At 44.4% G+C, this 25381-nt stretch overlaps 1 protein-coding gene across 2 annotated transcripts in view; it reads right to left on the bottom strand.

Annotated features, from left to right (window-relative positions):
• The window catches only part of CEMIP (cell migration inducing hyaluronidase 1), a 193755-nt gene that overhangs the window by 47518 nt on the left and 120856 nt on the right, over nucleotides 1-25381 (bottom strand). For both annotated transcript variants that reach the window (XM_063925814.1, XM_063925815.1), the window contains exon 12: nucleotides 1610-1779. In XM_063925814.1, the coding sequence (XP_063781884.1) occupies nucleotides 1610-1779 (170 nt within the window). The remainder of the gene's footprint in view (nucleotides 1-1609; nucleotides 1780-25381) is intronic.

The raw sequence follows: 25381 nt of genomic DNA, 5'->3' as shown, positions 1-25381 counted from the left end.
AGTCTAAGTTGGTGAAGTGAAAAGAGAAAAATTGATATAAAAACTAATTTTTATAAATAAAATTTTTACATTTGACATGTACATATGTATTCACCCCCTTTGCTATGAAGCCCCTCAAAAGTTCTGGTGCAACCAATTACCTTCAGAAGTCACATAATTATTGAAATTAAGGCCACCTGTGTGCAATCTAAGTGTCACATGATCTGTCAGTATAAACACACCTTTTCTGAAAGGCCCCAGTGGCTGCAACACCATTAAGCAAGAGGCATCACACCATGAAGACCAAGGAGCTCTCCAAACAAGTCAGGGACAAAGTTGTTGAGAAGTACAAGTCATGGTTGGGTTATAAAAAAAAGATCCAAATCTTTGATGATCCCCAGGAGCACCATCAAATCCATCATCTTCAAATGGAAAGAACATGGTATCACAACAAACCTGCCAAGAGAGGGCCGTCCACCAAAACTCACAGACTGGGCAAGGAGGGCATTAATCAGAGAGGCAGCACAGAGACCAAAGGTAACCCTGAAGGAGCTGCAGAGTTCCACAGCAGAGACTGGTGTATCTGCGCATGTGACCACAAAAAGCCGTACACTCCATAGAGCTGGGCTTTATGGAAGAGTGGCCAGAAAGAAGCAATTACTTAATGTTAAAAATAAGAAGGCACGTTTTGAGTTTGCCAAAAGGCATGTGAACGACTCCCCAAATCTATGGAGGAAGGTGCTCTGGTCAGATGAGACTAAAATTTAACTTTTCGGCCACCAAGTAAAACGCTATGTCTGGCGCAAACCCAACAGAGCAGATAACCCTAAGAACACCATCCCCACAGTGAAACATGGTGGTGGTAGCATCATGCTGTGGGGATGTTTTTCAGCAGCAGGGACTGATAAACTGTTTTGAGTCAAGGGAAAGACAGATGGTGCTAAATACAGGAATATTCTTGAGCAAAACCTGTTTCAGTCTGCCTGTGATTTGAGACTGGGACGGAAGTTCACCTTCCAGCAGGACAATTACCCGAAGCATACTGCTAAAGCAACACTCAAGTGTTTTAAGGGGAAACATTTAAATGTGTTGGAATGGCCTAGTCAAAGCCCAGACCTCAATCCGATTGAGAATCTATGGTCAGACTAGAAGATTGCTGTTCACAAGTGGAAACCATCCAACATGAAGGAGCTGGAGCAATTTTGCCTTGAGGAATGGGCAAAAATCCTAGTGGCAAGATGTGGCAAGCTCATAGAGACTTATCCAAAGCGAGTTGCAGCTGTGATTGCCACAAAAGGTGGCTCTACAAAGTATTGACTTTAGGGGGGTGAATAGTTATGCATGCTGAAGTTTTCTGTTAATTTGTCCTATTTGTTGTTTGCTTCACAATAAAAAAAAGAAAAACACCTTCAAAGTTGTAGGCATGTTCTGTGAATGGAATGATGCAAACCTTCAAACAATCCATTTTAATACCAGGTTGTGAGGCAACAAAAAATGCAAAGGGGTTGAATACTTTAGCAAGGCACTGTAAATATCTGAAATATGGTTCCCTGGATTATTTGGTATGTAAACCTATGTTACAAGCAGGGAATATAGTTTAAAGATCAGATGTCATGTTGGTAAATCATACCTTGATATGGCCTCCAAAAGTATCGAAATCAAAATATTTACACACAGCGCTGTTGTAACAACTGTCCTCCATTTCTCCATAAATGACAATATTCCTACTGAGAAGACCCACTTCCGCTCTCATATCCACTCCGTCCATCTCTTCTCCAACGTGGAGATATTTCGCTCTACCTACAAACATAATAAGTTCTCAGTAAGAGAGAAAAAATGAACTTGTTTTACAGAAAAGGTCTCACCTTGGAATTAGACACCAGAATTCCATAGTAGCTACAACAGCAACAGATAACATATAAACACATAGCTAAGCACTGTATCATTGTGGAAACAAAGAGGTTCCTTATTCAGGAATGAAAACTGCAAACCGGTTGAAACACTATCTTTGGAATTACATTTACTCTACACATAAAGGTTTCAACATTGAGATCCATGTTGTCAAAGAATTTTTCTTTTACATGCATATTGTTTTTGTAAATTATTAGCAATCACAGGACCAGCATCCTTTTTTTTAAATAAATTGGGTTTTTTTTTATATCTAAATATGATTACAGGCATGGGTCAGTTCTTGTCTTTTGTTCTATAAGGTCTAATAATCAGAGAGATACCACCATCACTGTATGAAACCATCTCACCTTGAAAGTTTTGAAATATTGGTAATCAGAATCAGAGAACTCCAATTTTTGTTATGTACTCCTGTCTGTAAAATTACAAAAAGCCCATTCATTGTTATCACTGGATGATGTTACAAAATACAACGTCCTATGGAAAAGAAACCTTAATATCGGTAAATATGAGGAATGCTGAAATTCACAGTAGACAAGTAAAGCCAGACGTGTCTAGTCTTCCTATTTCTCTACCTGCTTTGAAGCAACAAATCACATATGGTCCCAGTTTCTCTCTTACTTAAATTCCATCATAAAATTCCATTGTCTACTAGAATTAGAGGATTACAAGGCACAACATTCTCAGCCTGGTTGCGTGCAAGCTTAAAATGTCCTCTTTATTATGTCTGGGAACCCCATTAATGCCTAGATGCTCTGCACAGCTTACAGCGCACCTTTTATTACAAATATCCATACAGATGATGGGCAACCTTTCAATTTATATGACATTAACTATCAAACCGCCAGGCAGGGGAAGTGTAAACATCACTTCTAGAAAGATAGGTAGACAATGCTGATTACTGTACCAAAGTCCTTACAATCAACCAGAAGAGAAGAGAATGATGTACAACTGAAGTCAGTGTCATTTATAACTTTGCACATGAGATATTTATGTTTTTTGCATATTTTTGTTACATGTTTAAACTGTGTATATTTGGAGATGTTCTAAGTAGGATGGGTAGGCAGGGAGACCGACAAATTTCCTTATTATAACATATTGTATCCTCTTATTGGGGGTCATTCCGAGTTGTTCACTCACTAGCAGATTTTAGCAGCATTGCACACGCTAGGCCGCCGCCCTCTGGGAGTGTATCATAGCTTAGCAGAATTGTGAACGAAAGATTAGCAGAATTGCGAATAGAAAATTCTTAGCAGTTTCTGAGTATCTCGAGACTTACTCCTACACTGCGATCAGCTCAGCCCGTTTCGTTCCTGGTTTGAGGTCACAAACACGCCCTGCGTTCGGCCAGCCACTCCCCTGTTTCTCCAGACACTCCCGCGTTTTATCCTGGCACGCCTGTGTTTTTCCGCACACTCCCAGAAAACGGACAGTTTCCGCCCAGAAACACCCACTTCCTGTCATTTACACTCCGATCACTTCAACGATGGAAATTCTTCGTTCGGACGTGAGTAAATCTACTAAGTGTTGAGCTAAAATACTTAGCGCATGCGTACTGCGTACCATGTGCATGCGCATTTTCGCCTTAATCGGTCCATTGCGAAAATCGGCAACGAGCGAACTCGGAATGACCCCCATTGTGCGGCAGCTTGATTACATGATTCACACATTATGTTAATCACGGCATTGAATAGTATGGAGCGGGCCACAATGATGCATTACACCGCCCACTTAACCATGCCACGCCCCGCTAGTCACCGATCTGGCTGCACCCTACTAGAAGGGGTAGCCAGAAAGTCAGTAAGTATATTATAAAGCAATGTAATTAACATTTTAAAAAGTAGCAGTGAGCATGGAAAGCAGCGCTATGGGTGATTGCTTACTAATGTCCAGTATTTGTGCTGCTCGCACTTATATCTATGCATAGCATTTTTGAGTCATATGGTGGATGTAATGTGAACACCAATCATTTTAAAAATTTGGCTCCCATGGCAATGAGATAAGTGAAATTAAGGCAGCCCTGATGTTCCCTTCCTCCCCTAACATACTGCATAAAAGACATAGGGCCGAAACCCTGCAAATTTACTGCGAATCACGAAACGATTGTCTGTGATGATTGTCTGTCCTATTCAATTGACTGTGAAAGAGAATTGCAGTAATTTTAGTGCAAATTTCAATTAATCACATCTGAGCAGGTGATAAACTTAGGGAAAATCCCTATTTTAAGGTAAAAATATTGAGATTTGGTTTAGAGCCCCTGGGACACCCTCCTGAATGATTAGATGTTTTCAATTGTTTTTAATTGGCCTATAATGACATGTCATTTTTGGGGTGAAAAAGTGCAAAATTATGAAAGTTGGGGCACAAGGTATGGTACAGGTATATTGGGGTGCTTTATTAGTGGGACAAGTGTTTTTAGACTTGCAGGTGGGAGTAATCAGTCTGTTTCCACCTTTTTTTTTAAAGTTCCCTAAAATTACCCAAATATATACTTATATCCATTTTTATGTACCCAGAATTTTCTTTTAGCTCTTATTTTGCTGAAAAAATATTGCTTTCTATAATTCTTTTTAACATTTTTAAGAAAATGCATATAACAGTCATTTGACCCAATTTAAGTACCAGAAATATTTGTATTATAACCAATTACAAACTTTAATAATGTTATCCGATAACAGTTTCACTTTTTTGGGTGGCTAAGAGCAGATTTATCCATTTTTCACTATTGTCAACTTTTTGTGTAGTAATCCCGTTTTCGCGAATTTGCAATTGAATTGGTGAATCGCGGGAGGGCACATACCTAGCCATTTTTTTTTTTTGCTGCAAAAAAAAGCTGCAATAGCCATGAAAACAGTAAATGTGGTATATTACCGCGATTTTGTGACTAATTGAATTTGGCACATAAGGGTTAAGCAACCCTTTCTATCGGAGAAAAAAAGGAAAGATAATTAGGGGGTGGGCAAAAAAGTGATGACAATTACTTTGAAGTGATGTTTTTACTTTTGGCAACACACATTTTCCTGTAGGAACTGTGGGACTGATTCAAGGTTTGATTCAAGCCGCAATTATACCCACATTGCATGTATTGAATTAAATGTGGATATTCAGACATATGGAGAATTGTACACAACTATGTGATTAATGTACTAAGGGTGATAAAAGTGGAGAAGTGAGCCAGTGGAGAAGTGGCCCATGGCAACCAATCAGCAGTGACATAACATTTATAATTTGCATACTATAAACATATATAGAGCAGCTGATTGGTTGCCATGGGCCACTTCTCCACTGGCTCACTTCTCCACTTTTATCACTGCTTAGTACATGTCCCCCTATGTCCCTATTCCTACCATTGGATTCATAAATGCCAGCCCAGTTGTGACGTAATTTATGACACATCGAACAGACGATTGGTAAGTGTGTATGCACTGACCAATCATTAGATAGGTTGGCTGTTTGGCCGTCGGCCAGGTGTATACCCAGATTAAGATGTGTACACTTGGCTTTAAAGTATGCTAAATAACCCAAGAAACCTCTTTGTATGTGAATACCAGGGGCCAAATGTAATAGAGTGAGAGTTTTAGAAAGTGAGAGATTTGGGAAGGTTTTTTAAGTTTTTTTAAAGTGGCAATCATTTACACTGCAAAACCAGGTTGATCTTGCTGTGTAAATGATTGCCACTTTAAAAAAAACTGCTAAACCTTACCAAATCTCTCACTTTCTGAAACTCTCACTCTATTACATTTGGTCCCATTTTGACTTATTATATTATTCTACTCACTCCCAAGCGCTGTGGAGAATGCTGGTTACTGTATAAATAAATGTTAGTAATAATAAGAAAGAACATAAAAAAAATCATGCACATAGGTGTAATTATACATAAAAATACACAGAACCTAAGCATTTTATCATTGAGTTATTGTAAAGATTTAGATGTATGCGTCTCTCGATACTTAGACATATGTTTCACATGCTCTTTTAATGTATCTAAAATAAACTCTACTGTATAATTGGCATTGCTTAAAATCCACTTCACTCCCAATAACACTCTAGAGAGATAGGTACAGATAAAATTCATTGTGCGTCGCCTTGCGTGAAATCTGTTGTCTGTTAGTGAGGCTGAACAGAGCAAGTGTCCCACTTGCATGCTTTTAATTTAATCATAAAGCTGGTCATGCTAAGCTGTAATCACTCTAAAATATGTCAAACACGCACTGTGCGCAGGCTATATATAAACCAGTCCTGTAGACTCGGCTCAACCCACAATGAAAAAGTTATTTTGGAACATTTTTTTGTAAAACTTAAAATACACCCTTTTAATGATCCATTTAAAAAAAAAAAAAAATGGAATGTCTTTAATTTCGAGCCTGAAAAAACACATACCTATACTAACAATAGCAAGAGCAGAGAAACTTTCCATGTTTCTTTCTGCCAGAGCTGAATTGGGTTAGGGAGTACAAATCAGTGGCAGAACATGAAGTAACTTTAAATTAAAACAAGGAGAAGAGGCATAAATAGAGAAAAATGAAAACTATGGAGAAGGTATACAGATACACATTTTTCAAGCCCTTTAGATGTTAGTTCATCCATATCTCAGGAAATTGAGTTTCAAAAAAACCATACATCGTACACTGAGAAAGATACCGATTGGCTGACCCGCTATTAAGTAGGGCGCTCCTAGGAAGCAGTCCATCCATTTCATGAGGATGTTATTTTACATCTGGCCAAGAAAGAAAGATTTAGGGAACTTAGATTTACTTCTTAATTGTGGAGGAAATAATAATTTACAGTATTTATAAAGAAAGCAATATGAATTTATTATATTATAACAGGTTCAGACTATTGTGGTTTTCTATAATGGGGGCAATATGAATTTATATATGATGCGGAAACACATTTTGTCATAAATGTGGCACTACTAGTGCCAATATGCACTGCAGCCCATGTGTATGCTGGTTTTTGTAGTTCTATTTCAGTATGCAAGAGCACTCCTGGGATGCGAGTGCATGCTGGCATTGGGACTAATTCATGTTTGTACACCATGCCGATGTTCACACAACTGAGCGATTATCGTCAGACTGCGCATGTGGTGTGATCACACTGCGCACATGCCAAGGTACGTTTTGAGATTTTTAATGCAGAGTGATTGCTAGGAAGGGACCGTTTGGCGGGAGGTAATAGATGTTTTCAGGGCATGTATGTGACTTTAGCTGTGATCATTTATATGTAGAGAAACATGGTGCCAGCACAGCTACTGCCGCAGCCAGTCTGTGTGACCATAGACTAAAAGCAGTCCTTAATTATTGCGTTGATGCTGCGTATGTTTACACAGTTGCACTAGACTTTTCAATTGTTCCGGTGGGAATCTATATCCTTTTCTGTACAGCTGCTTCACTTGCAATGTTTAACAAATCCGTAGCCTGTAAAATCCCAGCTGCATAGGCATGTGTGTACAAACATGAATCAGACCCATTGCACCACCACAAGAGCTTGCACTATATTTTAACATTTTAATCCTGGTACTCAAAAAGAAAGGATACCTGGTGTTGCCCAGTGCTACTTAGCTTTAGGTCAGTGTCCCCTATGTGTAAGGGTGTAATCATTCTTTTGGGCCCCCTCCTAGAGGACCAGAACTGGTGGTCAGTAGGCTGGGCTGTTACTAATGGGGTTTTCTGGACACTATCAAGCATTTTGTCTCTGGTTCAGGCACCATATTCGTGTGTCCAGGGGCATAGCCAAAACTTTGCCTAGAGAGACGCCTCTCTCCACATAAGTTGAACATTTTATGCACCATAATACAGAGCCGGATTAAGGGGGGGGGGTCCTGGGGATACGTACCCCGGGCCCCCCTTTCCAAAAGGGCCCCCTGCCACACCACAGATCGGATCTTTCTTCAATCCGATCTGCGGTGCTGCGCTCACAAGCTCCGGCTCCCCGCTGCCCTGTCCCTCCTCCTCCTTCAGTTCAGCGTGCGGCGCACCAATGACGGAGCCGCATGCTTGCTGAGCCGGACAGCAATTGGACAACTGAGCCGTCGCTCAGCTGCGCTGACTACAGCTCTAAGAAGAGTGCTCTAACAGGTGTAGTCAGGGCAGCTGAGCGATGGCTCAGCTGCCAACTGCTGTCCGGCTCAGCAAGCCTGCGGCTCAGTCATTGGCGCGCCGCACGCTGAACTGAAGGAGGAGGGATTCTTAGCGAGAGAGATATATATATATATATATATATATATATATATTTATTTATTTTTTTGTTTTTTTAGTCCATGGGGGCCCCCTGCTCTTTAGTACCCCAGGCCTCCCGGGGCCTTAATCCGGCTCTGCCATAATAGTGCCCTAGTTTTTCTGATGAATGATAGTGGTGTCCTAGTTCATGTTATGCCCCATCGTAGTTCCCTATTCCCCATTATATCCAAGAGAGCAGCCAGTTCCTATTATGCCATATTATAGTGCCCCAAGTTAACAATATGCCACACTGTACTGCTGCCAGTACACATGCCACACAGTGCCCTCAGTTCCCATTATGCCACATACCACTTAGCGGGCAATGCTGGGAATATAGTATACACCTTTATGATTTGGGTGCAGTTGAGTCAGGCACCAGAGATGGGCCCCCTAAACCTCTGGGCCCCATAGCAATGGGCACTCACTGCACCCACAATAGCTATGTATGCCCATGCTTGTGTCTCCACAGACAACAGTCCTTGCTGAAATACAGGACTAGTGAAGCATGCTGGGAATTGTAGTTTAACAACTCAAGAGTGGCAGATTGCCTGAACCTGGACTAAAGTACAAACATCCTAATGTTCATTGCAAACAGAAAATATTATTTTAAATGGGTTGGGTTTTCCCGATAAGACTGTTCTCCAGTGAAATTACTACATAATACAAGTTTATTATCTATTTCAAAAACAGGCAATTCCACCAAACCCTTCCTTATCCAAACTAATGTTATTGTAAGATTAAAAAAAGGCAAGAGCCTGTTAATCTTACACTGAAGAAATGCTTTATTATCTTAGGAAGTATAAATAAAGCTGATGGTAGGATGCTTGGTGGAATATTTTCAAGAAGTCAGCTTATTGTTTAAGTGTCATGTTGATATAAAATAGAATGTTCTGGGCAACACCAGAACAGAACCAGCTGGCACGTTCAGGAGTACTTCAGAATTTACATGTGGTAAATGCAGCTCATTACCAGACATTAGGGATCTAACAAGCTTCAGCATGGAATGCAATGATTGTTTATAATCGTTAGCAATTACAGTAATCCAGTTTACCTACCAAGCCAGTATTCTAAACTGGATCTTACATATTTTCAAATATAATTAAATTCTGCCTTTAAGACTTTGCAGCACATTGGCTCCTCTCGGGAAGAGTAACAGTGGCTCCTTTATTTAGTAAAGCAGCAGTTCTGTCCAACCCACCTATGAAGCAGCTGACACAGGCTTAAAGTAAATGAGATTAGAAAGGGGTGCATGAGAGAGCTATGATCACAAAAGGGCTAATTAGAAATGAACCCTAATATACACATACAGGAATGGGGTGCACACATGCACTCTCCATTTACTTTAAACCTGTGTCAGCTGCTTCATTGCTGTGTTGGTGACTGTCTCACCTTTAAAATCCAGTAGTCAGTTGGCAGGTGAGCTTTAAACAGGTAAGTACATTTTCTCCTACTGGATAACAGTTGCCAGATTTCCCAAAAAATCAATGTGAAATTTTTTTTGTGATAGAGTAGGACTTGCAGTGAAATGGGGTCCCTTGATGTTGGGCTGCAGGCTTAAATGCATTGTACAATTCTTGAACTAAACCCCCATTATTTATCCAGTTATGTATTAAAGTATTAAAGTGAATGAGGTTACTTATACCCCTTTCACACAGAAGATGATATCACTGGGTGAAGCAGTTCTGTGTGAAAGGGTCAACCCTTGATGAAATTCCTGGGATTTCAACTCAGGAATTTACCAGGGCTTGAGACCCGGGAATTTCAACCTGGGTTGACCCTTTCACACAGACGAAATACACGTTTTGATCCAAAAATTACCAGATCGAAATTCTTGACCCAGTAATTTGCTTCCCTGGGGAAGGGGGAGGGGGGGGGGAGGGGGGTTGTCAGACAGAGACCAGCACAATGAGCCGGCACTTTATTTTGACATTTTTTAAGTTTTCCTGTCAGAAATGTCTGTCAGTGAGGCAGGATGTGCTGCTGTCAGTGAGGCAGGGACGTGCTGCTGTCAGTGAGGCAGGGACGTGCCGCTGTCAGTGAGGCAGGGACGTGCCGCTGTCAGTGAGGCAGGGACGTGCCGCTGTCAGTGAGGCAGGGACGTGCCGCTGTCAGTGAGGCAGGGACGTGCCGCTGTCAGTGAGGCAGGGACGTGCCGCTGTCAGTGAGGCAGGGACGTGCCGCTGTCAGTGAGGCAGGGACGTGCCGCTGTCAGTGAGGCAGGGACGTGCCGCTGTCAGTGAGGCAGGGATGTGCCGCTGTCACTGAGGCAGGGACGTGCCGCTGTCAGTGAGGCAGGGACGTGCCGCTGTCAGTGAGGCAGGGATGTGCCGCTGCCAGTGAGGCAGGGACGTGCCGCTGTCAGTGAGGCAGGGATGTGCTGCTGTCAGTGAGGCAGGGACGTGCCGCTGTCAGTGAGGCAGGGACGTGCCGCTGTCAGTGAGGCAGGGACGTGCCGCTGTCAGTGAGGCAGGGACGTGCCGCTGTCAGTGAGGCAGGGATGTGCCGCTGTCACTGAGGCAGGGACGTGCCGCTGTCAGTGAGGCAGGGACGTGCCGCTGTCAGTGAGGCAGTGATGTGCTGCTGTCAGTGAGGCAGGGATGTGCCGCTGCCAGTGAGGCAGGGATGTGCCGCTGCCAGTGAGGCAGTGATATGCTGCTGTCAGTAAGGCGGTGGTGTGCTGATGACAGTGAGGCAGGGACGTGCTGCTGTCAGTGAGGCAGGGACGTGCTGCTGTCAGTGAGGCAGGGATGTGCTGCTGTCAGTGAGGCAGGGACGTGCTGCTGTCAGTGAGGCAGGGATGTGCTGCTGTCAGTGAGGCAGGGATGTGCTGCTGTCAGTGAGGCAGGGACGTGCTGCTGTCAGTGAGGCAGGGATGTGCTGCTGTCAGTGAGGCAGGGACGTGCCGCTGTCAGTGAGGCAGGGACGTGCCGCTGTCAGTGAGGCAGGGATGTGCCGCTGTCACTGAGGCAGGGACGTGCCGCTGTCAGTGAGGCAGGGACGTGCCGCTGTCAGTGAGGCAGTGATGTGCTGCTGTCAGTGAGGCAGGGATGTGCCGCTGCCAGTGAGGCAGGGATGTGCCGCTGCCAGTGAGGCAGTGATATGCTGCTGTCAGTAAGGCGGTGGTGTGCTGATGACAGTGAGGCAGGGACGTGCTGCTGTCAGTGAGGCAGGGACGTGCTGCTGTCAGTGAGGCAGGGATGTGCTGCTGTCAGTGAGGCAGGGACGTGCTGCTGTCAGTGAGGCAGGGATGTGCTGCTGTCAGTGAGGCAGGGATATGCTGCTGTCAGTGAGGCAGGGACGTGCTGCTGTCAGTGAGGCAGGGATGTGCTGCTGTCAGTGAGGCAGGGACGTGCTGCTGTCAGTGAGGCAGGGACGTGCTGCTGTCAGTGAGGCAGTGATGTGCTGCTGTCAGTGAGGCAGGGATGTGCTGCTGTCAGTGAGGCAGGGATGTGCTGCTGTCAGTGAGGCAGGGATGTGCTAATTTCCTGTCGGTAGTGTCTCTGTTAATGATGCTAGCGTTTACAGTTGTGGAGTGATACAGCTGTGGATCTGTGATGAGGTTTTGGTGACAGTTGGAAATAGTTGAGGTGTATAATCATTTTGAAAAAATGTACAGTCATGTGTTCTGGTATGTCCAATCATGTTAGTGGGATTTCTGTCATTATAACACATTATAACTCACCCATTATAGTCCCCACCCACAGCCCCCTGACAACCGATCATGATGATACTTAGCGGGATCTTCAATTATCCGCGATCACTGGTTGCAGGTAATTGTGTTGCTGGGAGGCATTTCAGTTAGCCCCGTTAAACCAGCTGCTTATCAGGGATTTTGTGCCTTATCAGGGATTTTGTTTCACCTGCATCAGGCATCTGAAAACAGGGCTGTTTCTACCGAAAACACAAAGGCTTCACAGAACCTGTGTGTTTTTGGGTGAAAAGGTATTTTTCGGGTGACCTAATTGGATAGCCCGAAAAAGAATACTGAAGAAACATCGGGAAAAATGACAGTTTTCTGCTCCTGATGCTTCTTCGCAGCTAGTAGAATACCCCCTTAGCCTAAAATTCAATGGTGAAATTACCTAAACAATGGTGAAAACTGCCTCACAATCGGTTCAGTGGCTTCGGAAGTTCATTTCCATCAGACAGACAAACAAACAAACAAACAAACAGACAGACTTTCATTTATAAGATGTATAGATACAGTATAGTGAAGTCATATATAAAATATAAAACTTGGCACCTTAAGAGAGACTTGCTCCGACATCATTGGCATCGGATCATTGAACATGGTGACAACATTTGGGGCAAGGCTATAGGATTTGATTACACCCTGCATTTATGTTCAAAAAGTAACATCTGAAGGTACCAGATTTTTCCATCAAAGAAAACTTGTAATAGATACTAGTAAAACATAATACATATGATGTAAGAATGAAGTGCAAAAAAAAAAATAGACCCTATTTTGTTTCAATTTTAAGATGAAATGGGGAAGGGGGTCGGGGGAGATGCATAACAATCAAGTATTTACTTGAGCTTACTCCATAATTTTGTTTCCCCTATACAAGAGAATTACCACTTTATACCATCTGTCAGTACTGGAATGTTGCAACGTATACTGTATACATCTAGTGAGTGCTCTGTCCTGAGAGACAAATGGCTCATGATAGCGAAGAACGTGTTGAGTAAATGACAGAGAGGCTAGAGATGTAATTAACAGCGGATTTGATTTGTTTTTGGTAATCCAGGTTCTGACTCATGGCATAAAGATTTCACAAAAACCCACGCAGGCTTTTTATAACATAATTACAAATATTTTGTAAAGTTTTTTTCATTGCTAAGTGACAAGTGATTGAATATGATGTTATGATGCATGGCTATGGGGTTATATGGCATGCCAAACCTTTTGCTCTGTGTGTGTAATGAAGAACAGAGCGAGGTCAAACTAGAACTAGGTTTTGTGATATTCTAACAGATGTTTGGTAAAATGAATAGAAGATTGGAATTACCAAATAAACAGAAAAAGTGCCATTTAAGCTTAGCAAATGGGTACTACATGAGCAAACTATTTCCTGTCATAAGCCTCAACCTTCCATTGCCAATCCTTTTCTGTCTACTTTCCAGATCCATGCCTCCCAAAATAGCCCATATCAGCAGGAAAACAATGATCTGCTTTTATGTTCCCCATGTGGGCTGAATGAAATATGCTATGTTTGAAAAACACCCCTTTTAATATAAATGATTTCATATTATCCAGATAGCTGCAACTGGAAAATAAGTGGGAAACAGGACATCAACAAAGCAATTGTTCTGAATTTTTCTTCATGTTTGGTTTTGTAAAGTACCCCCTCATCCAAAGCCTGGACTCTTTGATCCTACGTAATATTCTCCTATCCATAGGTCTTAGCCCACCTCTCTAACTAACTGTATATGCCTTCTTCTTTCAGACAACAAATGGCACCCAAACATTGACAGTTTCTGCTGCTTGGCCCAAGTGCAATGTGATCAAACCTATGTCCACTTTGACCACACATGTGGCTGGCCAAATCAGAGATATATATGACAAATTGGCACTTGTGGCGAATGACCAAATCCTGTGGAATTCAGAAGTAATTTGCTGAATGGTCACTACACACATGGTCAGTTTGTAGTTATCCTTCAGCACTGTCTACCAATCCTGATCCAGATGTTTATCAGAGTTGGTGATTGCTTTGAGATTGTACACTTGACAATTTGATCTAAATTTACCAAAATTGCTTTAGATATTCTACATGTTTGGGCAGCTCAACAAACCTGACTGTCTCAGCCTGTTCCTCTGTGGTATCATCCTTCCACTTGAAAGTTAATATTTCTATCTGAACACTTTGTTTTCCCTACTTCCATTAACACTACCATACCTGAATTCTAATCAGTGTCTGCAGGTCCCCCATCACAAGTGTATTGGACCCACATTTGAGTTTTCCATTTGTTTTGCATAACAATAGGAGTAATTCAGACCCGATTGCTCTCCTGCAAATTTGCAGATGTTTACGATCAGACAGTCGCCGCCCAGACAGAGTGAATACCCGCCCTGTGCAAGTCTGGGTATGCCTTGCAAAAATCTCTGCGAACTCCGGTCAGCTGCAAATCCATTCGCAACTCACTCACCATCAAATTATTTTTCCAGTCTGTGCGTAGCCTAGGACATACTCCTACAGTGCCATAGAATCAGGCTGATCGGGGCTGGAGCTGACATCACACACCATCCCTGAAAACACTTGGGCACGCCTGCGTTTTTTCTGACACTCCCAGCAGCTCACTTTTGGCGTGTTGAGCTGCTTTCAGCTCAAAACCGCCCAGTGTGTATGACCAAACGATGAGCGGTGAGCGCTGATGCGCGCTCCCGCTTCATCGCTGGTGGCCGCCGTTCATCTACTGGTATTACCAGTAGATGAACGGCGGGGTGAGTGGCTTTCCATAGCGTCCTGCTATGGAAAGCCGCTCATCCCCACTGACAACTCTGGGCAGGGGGGAAAAACGCCCAGTGTGTTTGCACCTTAAGCCAACAACATTTCTTCAACATAAACAAAAAAACAACCTAACTTTGGTCACAACAGTGGTAAAAGCAAAATTTGTTTTAAATGTTAAAGGTGTTACATACTGTATATCATGCAACACATTTTTCACTAGTTTTCTGGTTAAATGTCATTATGTTCCCCAATGGATTGGGTTAATATAATGAGTTTACAGCTATTCAATACTGCACTAGATACAATCCCATCTTGTTGAGGGAACTCATTTTGTCACCCACAAATTACTAACTTTAAACTTATTTATCTTTCTCATCTGTCTTCAGTTTCTCTTTTACTGCCTACTGCAAGGGACACCTCATGCAAAAGAGCCAGGAGGTACAGTACATTTAATGGATTTTAACTAAGGATATTTCAGATGAAAGAGGTGGTGGTTTTGAACAGATTAATAAAAGTGTTATTACCTAATATCTGCTATAAATATACACACTGTCTAAATTCCTAACTAACATTTTGAGTACACTCAAAAGAAAGTCCTCTATTACTTCTGAATAGTTTGGAAGAACAAACTGTTTGAAGTCTATCAGTCGAGGAGCTCCAGAAAGTACATTTTATGAGCTGTTGTTGAGATTGATATAAGTAAACCTTTAACTTTTGCGATCTTTTGTGATCTTGCAGGCATTAAAGGAATATTTAACCTTCAAAACCTGATCACAAGCTTTAATCTGATTGTCAGTGCCTATATCTGAGGAACAGAGTCTATTGGGAGCCCTGGTTTTTGCATGACCCTCGCAAATGGTTAGTGGACCTCACTTTTAAACCACAGCTTCTGGCCTCGATATTTAGTTTCAGGAAACGGCAGCTAACTCCACAGTAACATATGGCAAGACTTGAAACCAATAAACAGGCCTAAATTGGTGCAGGCAGAAACTACTCAGAACCTGGAAATCAGAAGCTGAAATTATTCCACTCAGTGTTTGGTGAACCACCAATGTGTATATTTCATCATTTCTAAATTGTTAATTCGAGGTTCAAGTTCACATTCACAGTATCAATTATTTGTCTTTATTATTAAACTATATAATGTTTCCTTTTCTGTCTGGCATGAGAATGAAAATGGTGGTGGTGGTGGTGGTGGAGAAGAATACTAGAGGGGCAAAGGAAGGTGTAGGAAATATAGAAATACAAGAAGAGCATGTATATAAAATATGTTTTTTAATTGGTTAATGAAATCTGTATTGAGGAGTTTATATATATATATATATATATATATATATATATATACAGGGTGATTCAAAAGTCGTAGTACACCCTTGTCAAAGTAGCAGTACACCCTTGTGTTTCAAAAACTGCAGGTAATGGGAAAACTGACTTAGATTCAAGATGGCCGATTTAAAGATGGCGGCCATGTTCGGTACATACAGTAAAACAGTGATTTTCAACCTTTTTCAACTCGTGGCACACCGAACAATATTTTTTAATTGACAGAGCACACCACCAGTCCTCCACAGGGAAAAACACACATATTGGCCCTCACGGTAATAAAAGAAACACACGGGCACTCAGTCATTAAAAAAAATACATTCACCCCCACAGAAAAACTCCACACTCATTTGGCCCCCACAGCAATAAAACAAACATTTTCCCCCTCAGAAATAAAAACAAACATTTGCCCCCTCAGAAATAAAAACAAACATTTGCCCCCTCAGAAATAAAAACAAACATTTGCCTCCTCAAGAACAAAATAAAAACACACACTAGCCCCCATAGTATTAAAACACACATTTGCTCCCAAAATAAAAATAAATAAGATAAATTGGTTGCTACCTGCTGGTAGAAGAGAAAGGAGCTCAGCTCCCTCATCGGCTGGAGTCACACTCACAGTGCAGAGCTGTGAGCGGTAGACAGGCATGCAGGCTGACTAACTGCCTGGCTGTTTGGCTGGCTAGCTGGTTAGTGGGGCCGGCGTTCGGGCTGGATGGCAGACGGTCGTACGGGCTGGATTGCGGGCAGGCATGCTGCCAGTCATGCTATGTGGCGCGCGTGACCTATGATGTCACGCTGCCACGTCGTTATAGGTCACAGCTCAGGCACTCCCAGAAGAGCCCAGCGCTGCCTGCGTGTCTGGGTCCACAGTTAGTGAAGGTAGCTCTGACTCTGCAGCACATTTGTCAACCAGCCGTGGCACACTAGGTTGCTAGGTTCTTAATGGATTTTATGATATGATCACCCAGCAATGATGGCCAAGGGTCAGGAGGGTGTGAGAGTAAAGAAAGACAAGATATGTGATGTTATGAATACTCTACAGAGGATGTAATTAGATAGGGAAGCACTGACAGTTATGTGGGTGGGTCTGGCATTTGATAGGCTTGTCTGAAGAGGTGAGTTTTCAGGGAACGTTTAAAGGTTTGGAGACTAGAGGAGAGTCTTATTGTGTGTGGGAGGGCATTCCACAGAGTGGGTGAACCCCGCATAAAGTCCTGTAATTTTGAGTGTGAACATGTAATGTGTGTGGATGAGAGACACAGATCGTGTGCAGAGCGGAGAGGTCAGGTGGGAGATATTTTGAGATGAGCGAAGAGATGTATGTTGGTGCAGTTTGGTTAATAGCCTTTCATGTACCTTGTATGTACCAATGGAGGGACTGACAGAGCGGATCTGCAGACGATGAACGTCTAATGAGGAAGATTAGCCTCGCAGCTGCATTCAAAATGGATTGTAGTGGTGAGAGCCTATGTTTGGGAAGACCGGTCAGGAGACTATTCCAATAATCAATGCGGGAGATAATGAGAGCATGGATTAGAGTTTTTGCTGTGTCTAGTGCAAGATATGGTCATATTTTGGATATGTTTCTTAGATGTATGTAACATGATCTTGAGACAGATTGAATGTGGGGAACAAAGGACACTGCATAAGCTGAATAAATGCATACGCCTAGTAGATAGATATACATGTCCTGTAAATAATCACTGAAAACATTTTGCAGAACGTTTTAGGTGGATTAGTTCCACAGAATATACACAGGTGTTTATGAGAAGACATGCAGTAGGCTGGCTGCCTGTATGAGAGAGCTTGACAGATGATGCCATTTTTGGCTTTGTAAGTAAAACAGACCTATATTGGTAATTTTCCACTGCACAGGCTCATGGTTTTCTACCCATCACCACATCATACATTATTTTTATAGTGAATTATGTGTGGTTGGCAAAGAAAAAGTAGCAAAAGAAGAGAAATAAAAGAAAAAAAAGAAATAAAATTAACATAATGCCCTAACTATGCCGAACAGTACAGCCCTATGTGTCTACTTTGTCTATATGATGACCACAAAGTCCTATATGGCAATTCTGATTTTAGGCATACATTTTTTAAGTCTTTCATACATCCATTAAGAAACCTGGTTAATATCCAATCCACTGGCTGTATTTTCCTTTACTGCTCATAATTTCCTTTCTCCATGTTATACAAAGAGAGAATGCCTTTTACAAGCTTTGCAATACGTTGGATGAAACTACCAACTGTATCTCATGCCACAGAAATGTTTCTACTTTGCAAAATAGTAATAACCATATGGAGGGTTACATGACGTCTCTATAGTATATAGTGCTACCTTATGTCTCTATACAGTGCTACCTCACGTATCTATTCACTGCTTACGGGCGTCTCTATACGGTGCTACAGGACGTCTCTATACGGTGCTACCGGACGTCTCTATACTGTGCTACCGGACGTCTCTATACAGTGCTACCGGACGTCTCTATACAGTGCTACCGGACGTCTCTATACAGTGCTACCGGACGTCTCTATACAGTGCTACCGGACGTCTCTATACAGTGCTACCGGACGTCTCTATACAGTGCTACCGGACGTCTCTATACAGTGCTACCGGACGTCTCTATACAGTGCTATAGGACGTCTCTATACAGTGCTATAGGACGTCTCTATACAGTGCTACATGACGTCTCTATACAGTGCTACAGGAAATCTCTATACAATGTTACTGGATGCCTCTATACAGTGCTACCAGACGTCTCTATACAGTGCTACCAGACGTCTCTATACAGTGCTACCGGACGTCTCTATACAGTGCTATAGGACGTCTCTATACAGTGCTATAGGACGTCTCTATACAGTGCTATAGGACGTCTCTATACAGTGCTACAGGACGTCTCTATACAGTGCTACCGGACGTCTCTATACAGTGCTATAGGACGTCTCTATACAGTGCTATAGGACGTCTCTATACAGTGCTATAGGACGTCTCTATACAGTGCTATAGGACGTCTCTATACAGTGCTATAGGACGTCTCTATACAGTGCTATAGGACGTCTCTCTACAGTGCTATAGGACGTCTCTATACAGTGCTACCTGACGTCTCTATACAGTGCTACCCGACGTCTCTATACAGTGCTATCAGACGTCTCTATACAGTGCTATCAGACGTCTCTATACAGTGCTATATGACGTCTCTATACAGTGCTACAGGAAATCTCTATACAGTGTTATTGGATGCCTCTATACAGTGCTACAGGACGTCTCTATACAGTGCTACAGGACGTCTCTATACAGTGCTACAGGACATCTCTATACAGTGCTACCTGACGTCTCTATACAGTGCTACCTGATGTCTCTATACAGTGCTACCTGATGTCTCTATACAGTGCTACCTGATGTCTCTATACAGTGCTACCTGATGTCTCTATACAGTGCTACCTGATGTCTCTACAGTGCTACCTGACGTCTCTATACAGTGCTACCTGATGTCTCTACAGTGCTACTGGACGTCTCTATACAGTGCTACAGGACGTCTATACAGTGCTGCTGGACGTCTCTATACAGTGCTACCTGATGTCTCTACAGTGCTACCTGACGTCTCTATACAGTGCTACAGGATGTCTCTATACAGTGCTACAGGATGTCTCTATACAGTGCTACAGGATGTCTCTATACAGTGCTACAGGATGTCTCTACAGTGCTACTGGACGTCTCTATACAGTGCTACAGGACGTCTCTAAACAGTTCTACAGGACGTCTCTATACAGTGCTACAGGACGTCTCTATACAGTGCTACCTGATGTCTCTACAGTGCTACCTGACGTCTCTATACAGTGCTACAGGATGTCTCTATACAGTGCTACCTGATGTCTCTACAGTGCTACCTGATGTCTCTACAGTGCTACTGGACGTCTCTATACAGTGCTACAGGACGTCTCTATACAGTTCTACAGGACGTCTCTATACAGTGCTACAGGACGTCTCTATACAGTGCTACCTGATGTCTCTACAGTGCTACCTGACGTCTCTATACAGTGCTACCGGACATCTCTATACAGTGCTACTTCACGCATCCATTAAGTGCAACCTGGCGTCTCTATTATGTACTGCCTGACATCTCTATATAGTGCTACATGACCGCGTCTCTATACAGTACTACTGTACCTGATGTCTCTATTCAGTGCTGTCTGATGTCTCTATACAATACAACCTGACATCTCTATTCAGTGCTACCTGTCATCTTTATACAGTGCTAACGTGCATCTCTATACAGTGCTATCTGCTCTTTGTTACCTGTACTCTATTTTTGTTATTTATTTACTGTAATGTTGAGTTTTGTCTCCCTGTAAAATCCTTTGTACGGCGCTGCAAAACACTTGTGTCGCCTTATAAATAAAATGTAATAATAATAATAATAATAATAATAATAATAATCTGGCATCTCTATACAAAGCTACCTGATATCTGTATACAGTGATACCTGACATATCTGTGCACTGATATCTGACTTCTCTATACAGTGTTCTCTAACATATCCATGCCCTGGTCATTTACATGTCCATGGAGTGTTATTATTACCAGTTATTAATATAGCACACATATTCTGCAGCACTTTACAGAGAACATTTAGCCACTCGCATGAGTCCCTGGCCAGTGGAGCTTACAATCTATGGGGGTAATTCAGACCTGATCGCTGCTGTGCGTAACTCACAGGCTGCGGTCAGGTCTGCACTGCGCATGTGTATGCACCACAATGCGCAGGCGCGATGGAACGCAGCAATGGGGATCGCTGGCCAGTGATGGGATGGTGCGTAAACACCGAATGCATCAGCGATCGCAAGGAGATTGACAGGAAGAGGGCATTTGTGGCTGGCAACTGACCGTTTTCAAGGAGTGTCCGGGAAAACGCAGGAGGGACCAGACATTTGGAGGGAGGGTTTCTGATGTCAGCTCCGGTCCCGATCATCGCAGCAAAGTCCTGGGCTGAGCAGAATCTGCACAAACTTATGTTTGTGCAGTTCTGCTACAAATGCGATCGCACACCTGCACACAGGGGCTAATTCAGATTTGATCATAGCCGTGCAAAATCAGCCACCCTGACATGCGGGGGGACGCCCAGCACAGGGCTAGTCCGCCCTGCATGTCAGGCCATCCCCCCGCTGCACAGGTACAAAAGCATCACACGGCGGCGATGCTTTTGTACCTGAAGAGTAGCTCCCTACCAGCGCAGCTCCTGCGCGCTGGCATGGAGCTACCCGTCGCTCTCCGGGTTGCAGCGGCTGCATGTGATGTCACAAACCCGCCGCAGCCTGCCCCCGCATGGTCCGGGCACGCCTGCGTTGCCCGGACCGTGCCCCCAAAACGGTGGCCCAACGCCGCCGGCCCGCCCCCTCCCACCCAGTGAATGCCTCTGCCTGTCAATCAGTCAGAGGTGATTGCTGGGCTGAGATGCTGATCGCATCTCTGGCATGCGCTGGCGCACTGCGCCACCTGCGCAGTTCAGACCTGATCACCCGCTGTGCGAAAACGCACAGCAGTGTTCAGGTCTGAATTAGCCCCACACTCCATACCCTCCCCCTGTAGGCGGTAACCTATCAATATATTTCTCTTACGTCCTAGAGGATGCTGGGGACTCCGTAAGGACCATGGGGTATAGACGGGCTCCGCAGGAGATAGGGCACCTAAAAAGAACTTTGACTATGGGTGTGCACTGGCTCCTCCCTCTATGCCCCTCCTCCAGACCTCAGTTAGATCTTGTGCCCAGAGGAGAATGGGTGCACTGCAGAGAGCTCTCCAGAGTTTTCTGTGGAAAAAGAATTTTGTTAAGTTTTTTTATTTTCAGGGAGTCCTGTTGGCAACAGGCTCCCTGCATCGTGGGACTGAGGAGAGAGAAGCAGAGCTGGCTTGTCAAGTTGGGCACTGCTTCTAAGGCTACTGGACACCATTAGCTCCAGAGGGAGTCGGAACACAGGTCTCACCTGGGGTTCGTCCCGGAGCCGCGCCACCGTCCTCCTCACAGATGCCGAAGATAGAAGCCGGATGAGAAGGCAGAAGACATCTTAGGCGGCAGAAGACATCAGATCTTCATGAGGTAAGGCGCGCAGCGGTAAGCTGCGCGCCATTGCTCCCAGTCACACACACACAGAGAGCGGCACTGAAGGGTGCAGGGCGCAGGGGGGGGGGGGGGGGCGTCCTGGGCAGCAATAACCCTCACATTTGGGCAAATGCAGATTGATTAGGCTGCGGAGGCAGTAAATCTATGATCCCCCGCCATTTTAATTGAAAAATCACTGGGACCGAAGCCCGCCGTCGGGTGGGCGGGGCTTGTTCCTCAGCACTAACCAGCGCCATTTTCTCCACAGAAGCTGCATGAGGAAAATGCTGGCTCCCTGGTCTCTCCCCTGCTGAACTTCACAGGCTGGAAAAAAGAGGAGGGGGGCACATTAGCGACGCAGTGAGTGGGAATTGGTACATTATATATAGAAAAGCGCTACCTGGTCATATTTTTTCCAGTGTTTTTAAGCGCTGGTGTGTGCTGGCATACTCTCTCTCTGTCTCTCCTTAGGGCCTGGTTGGGGTTTTGTCCCCTTATAGGTTAATCCCTGTGTGTGTGTGGGGTGTCGGTACGTGCGTGTCGAAATGTCTTAGGCGGAAGGCTTCTCCAAGGAGGAGGTGGAGCAAATGAGTGGTGTGTCCCCGTCGGTTGTGCCGACTCCAGATTGGATGGACATGTGGCATATGTTGAATGCAAGTGTGGCATCTTTACATAAAAGGCTTGATAAGGCTGAATTAGGGGGGACATCAGGGGGTCAATCCTCGAATTGGACCGACTCACAGGGCCCGTCGGGGTCTCAAAAGCGTGCCTTAACACAAGACACTACTACCGACACGGATTCTGATTCCAGTGTCGACTACGACAAAGTAAAATTGCACCCTAGGCTGACTAAAACCATTCAGTGTATGATTGTGGCAATAAGGGATGTGTTGCATATTGAGGATGAACCCTCGGTCCCCGACACAAGGGTACACATGTTTAAGGAAAAGAAACAGATTATTAACTTTCCCACATCTCATGAATTAAATGAATTCTTTGGAAAAGCTTGGGAGACTCCGGAAAAGAGACCGCAGATCCCCAAAAGAATTTATATGGCATACCCCTTCCCTAAGCAGGACAGGGAGATTTGGGAATCACCCCCCACTGTGGACAAGGCCCTGACGCGCCTGTCCAAGAAAGTGGCGCTACCGTCTCCTGACACAGCAACCCTTAAGGACCCTGCAGATCGCAGGCAAGAAACTACCTTAAAGTGTATTTATTCTCATACAGGTGCTGTGCTAAGGCCGACAATTGCGTCGGCATGGGTGTGTAGTGCAATTGCAGCTTGGACAGATGAGCTGACAGATCAATTTGATAATATGGATAAGGATACTATATTATTAACTCTAGCCCATATAAAAGACGCAGTCTTATTTATGAGGGATGATCAAAGGGACATTGGATTGCTAGATTCTAGGGCCAATGCCATGTCTATCTCAGCTAGAAGATCCTTATGGACTCGCCAATGGACGGGTGATGCGGATTCCAAAAAACATATGGAAGTACTACCCTATAAGGGTGATGTATTGTTTGGGGATGGGCTGACGGACCTGGTTTCCACAGCTACAGCAGGTAAATCAAATTTTTTACCATATATTCCCCAACAGCAAAAGAAAGTAACACCCTATCAGATGCAGTCCTTTCGGTCGCACAAGTCCAGAAGAGGTCGGGGATCCTCTTTCCTCGCCAGAGGTAAGGGCAGAGGCAAAAGAGCACCTGCTTCGGCAGGTGCCCAGGAACAAAAGTCCTCCCCGGCTGCTCCAAAACCCACAGCATGACGCTGGGGCTCCCCTGAGGGAGTCCGCACCGGTGGGGGCACGTCTTCGACTTTTCAGTCAGGCCTGGGTCAGTTCAGACCTGAATCCCTGGGTGTTGGACATAGTTTCCCAGGGTTATAAATTGGAATTCGAGGAGGTGCCCCCGCGCCGATTTTTCAAATCGGCCCTACCAGCTTCCACATCGGAAAGGGATATAGTGTTAGCTGCAATGCAGACGCTGTGTATACAGCAAGTGATAATCAAGGTTCCACTGCACCAGCAGGGAAGAGGTTACTACTCAACCCTATTTGTGGTCCCGAAACCGGACGGTTCGGTCAGACCTATTTTGAATCTGAAATCCCTAAACCTGTACATAAAAAGATTCAAATTCAAAATGGAATCTCTCAGTGCGATAATAGCCAACATGGAGGAAGGGGAGTTTATGGTGTCTCTGGACATAAAGGATGCGTACCTTCATGTCCCCATATATGCCGCCCATCAGGAGTACCTGAGATTCGCTGTACAGGATTGTCATTACCAATTTCAGACGTTGCCGTCTGGACTCTCCACGGCCCCGAGGATTTTCACCAAGATAATGGCGGAAATGATGGTGGTCCTGCGCAAGCATGGAGTCACAATTATCCCATACTTGGACGATCTCCTGATAAAAGCGAGATCAGGGGAGAAATTGCTGAGCAGTGTGGCGCTCTCTCTGAGAGTGCTCCAGCAACACGGTTGGATTCTAAATCTACCGAAGTCACAGTTGATTCCGACAACTCGACTACCGTTCCTAGGTATGATACTGGATACGGAACAAATGAAGGTCTTCCTCCCAATAGAGAAAGCCCAGGACATCCAGAACATGGTCAGAGACCTGCTAAAACCGAAAAGGGTGTCAGTTCACCAATGCACTTGAGTTCTGGGAAAAATGATGGCGGCCTACGAGGCCATTCCCTTCGGAAGGTTCCATGCAAGGAATTTTCAATGGGACCTACTGGTCCGGGTCCCATCTGCACTTACATCGGAAAATAACTCTGTCCCCAGGGGCCAGAGTGTCCCTCCTGTGGTGGTTGCAAAGTGCTCACCTCCTGGAGGGTCGCAGGTTCGGAATTCAGGACTGGATCCTGGTTACCACGGACGCGAGCCTCCGAGGATGGGGAGCGGTCACACAGGGAAAAAATTTTCAGGGTCTTTGGTCAGACCAGGAGTCCTGTCTACACATCAATGTGTTGGAACTCAGGGCCATTTACAACGGCCTTCGACAAGCGGAGAGTCTTCCTCGAAACCTACCAGTTCTGATTCAATCAGACAATGTCACAGCAGTGGCTCATGTGAACCACCAAGGCGGGACAAGAAGCAGAGTCGTGATGGCGGAAGCCACAAGGATCCTTCGCTAGGCGGAAAATCATGTAAGTGCTCTGTCGGCTGTCTTCATTCCGGGAGTGGACAACTGGGAAGCAGACTTCCTCAGCAGACACGATCTCCATCCAGGAGAGTGGGGACTTCATCAAGAAGTCTTTGCAGGCGTAACGCGTCTTTGGGGAACTCCTCAAATAGACATGATGGCGTCACGCCTCAACAAAAAGCTTCGGAGGTATTGTGCCAGGTCTCGGGACCCTCAGGCAGTAGCAGCAGACGCTCTG

The sequence above is a fragment of the Pseudophryne corroboree genome, chromosome 6 (genome assembly GCF_028390025.1).
Source record: "Pseudophryne corroboree isolate aPseCor3 chromosome 6, aPseCor3.hap2, whole genome shotgun sequence".
NCBI classification, from domain to species: domain Eukaryota; kingdom Metazoa; phylum Chordata; class Amphibia; order Anura; family Myobatrachidae; genus Pseudophryne; species Pseudophryne corroboree.
The sequence above is the reverse complement of the archived record's forward strand: the minus strand, read 5'-3'. Positions and strand labels throughout refer to the sequence as shown.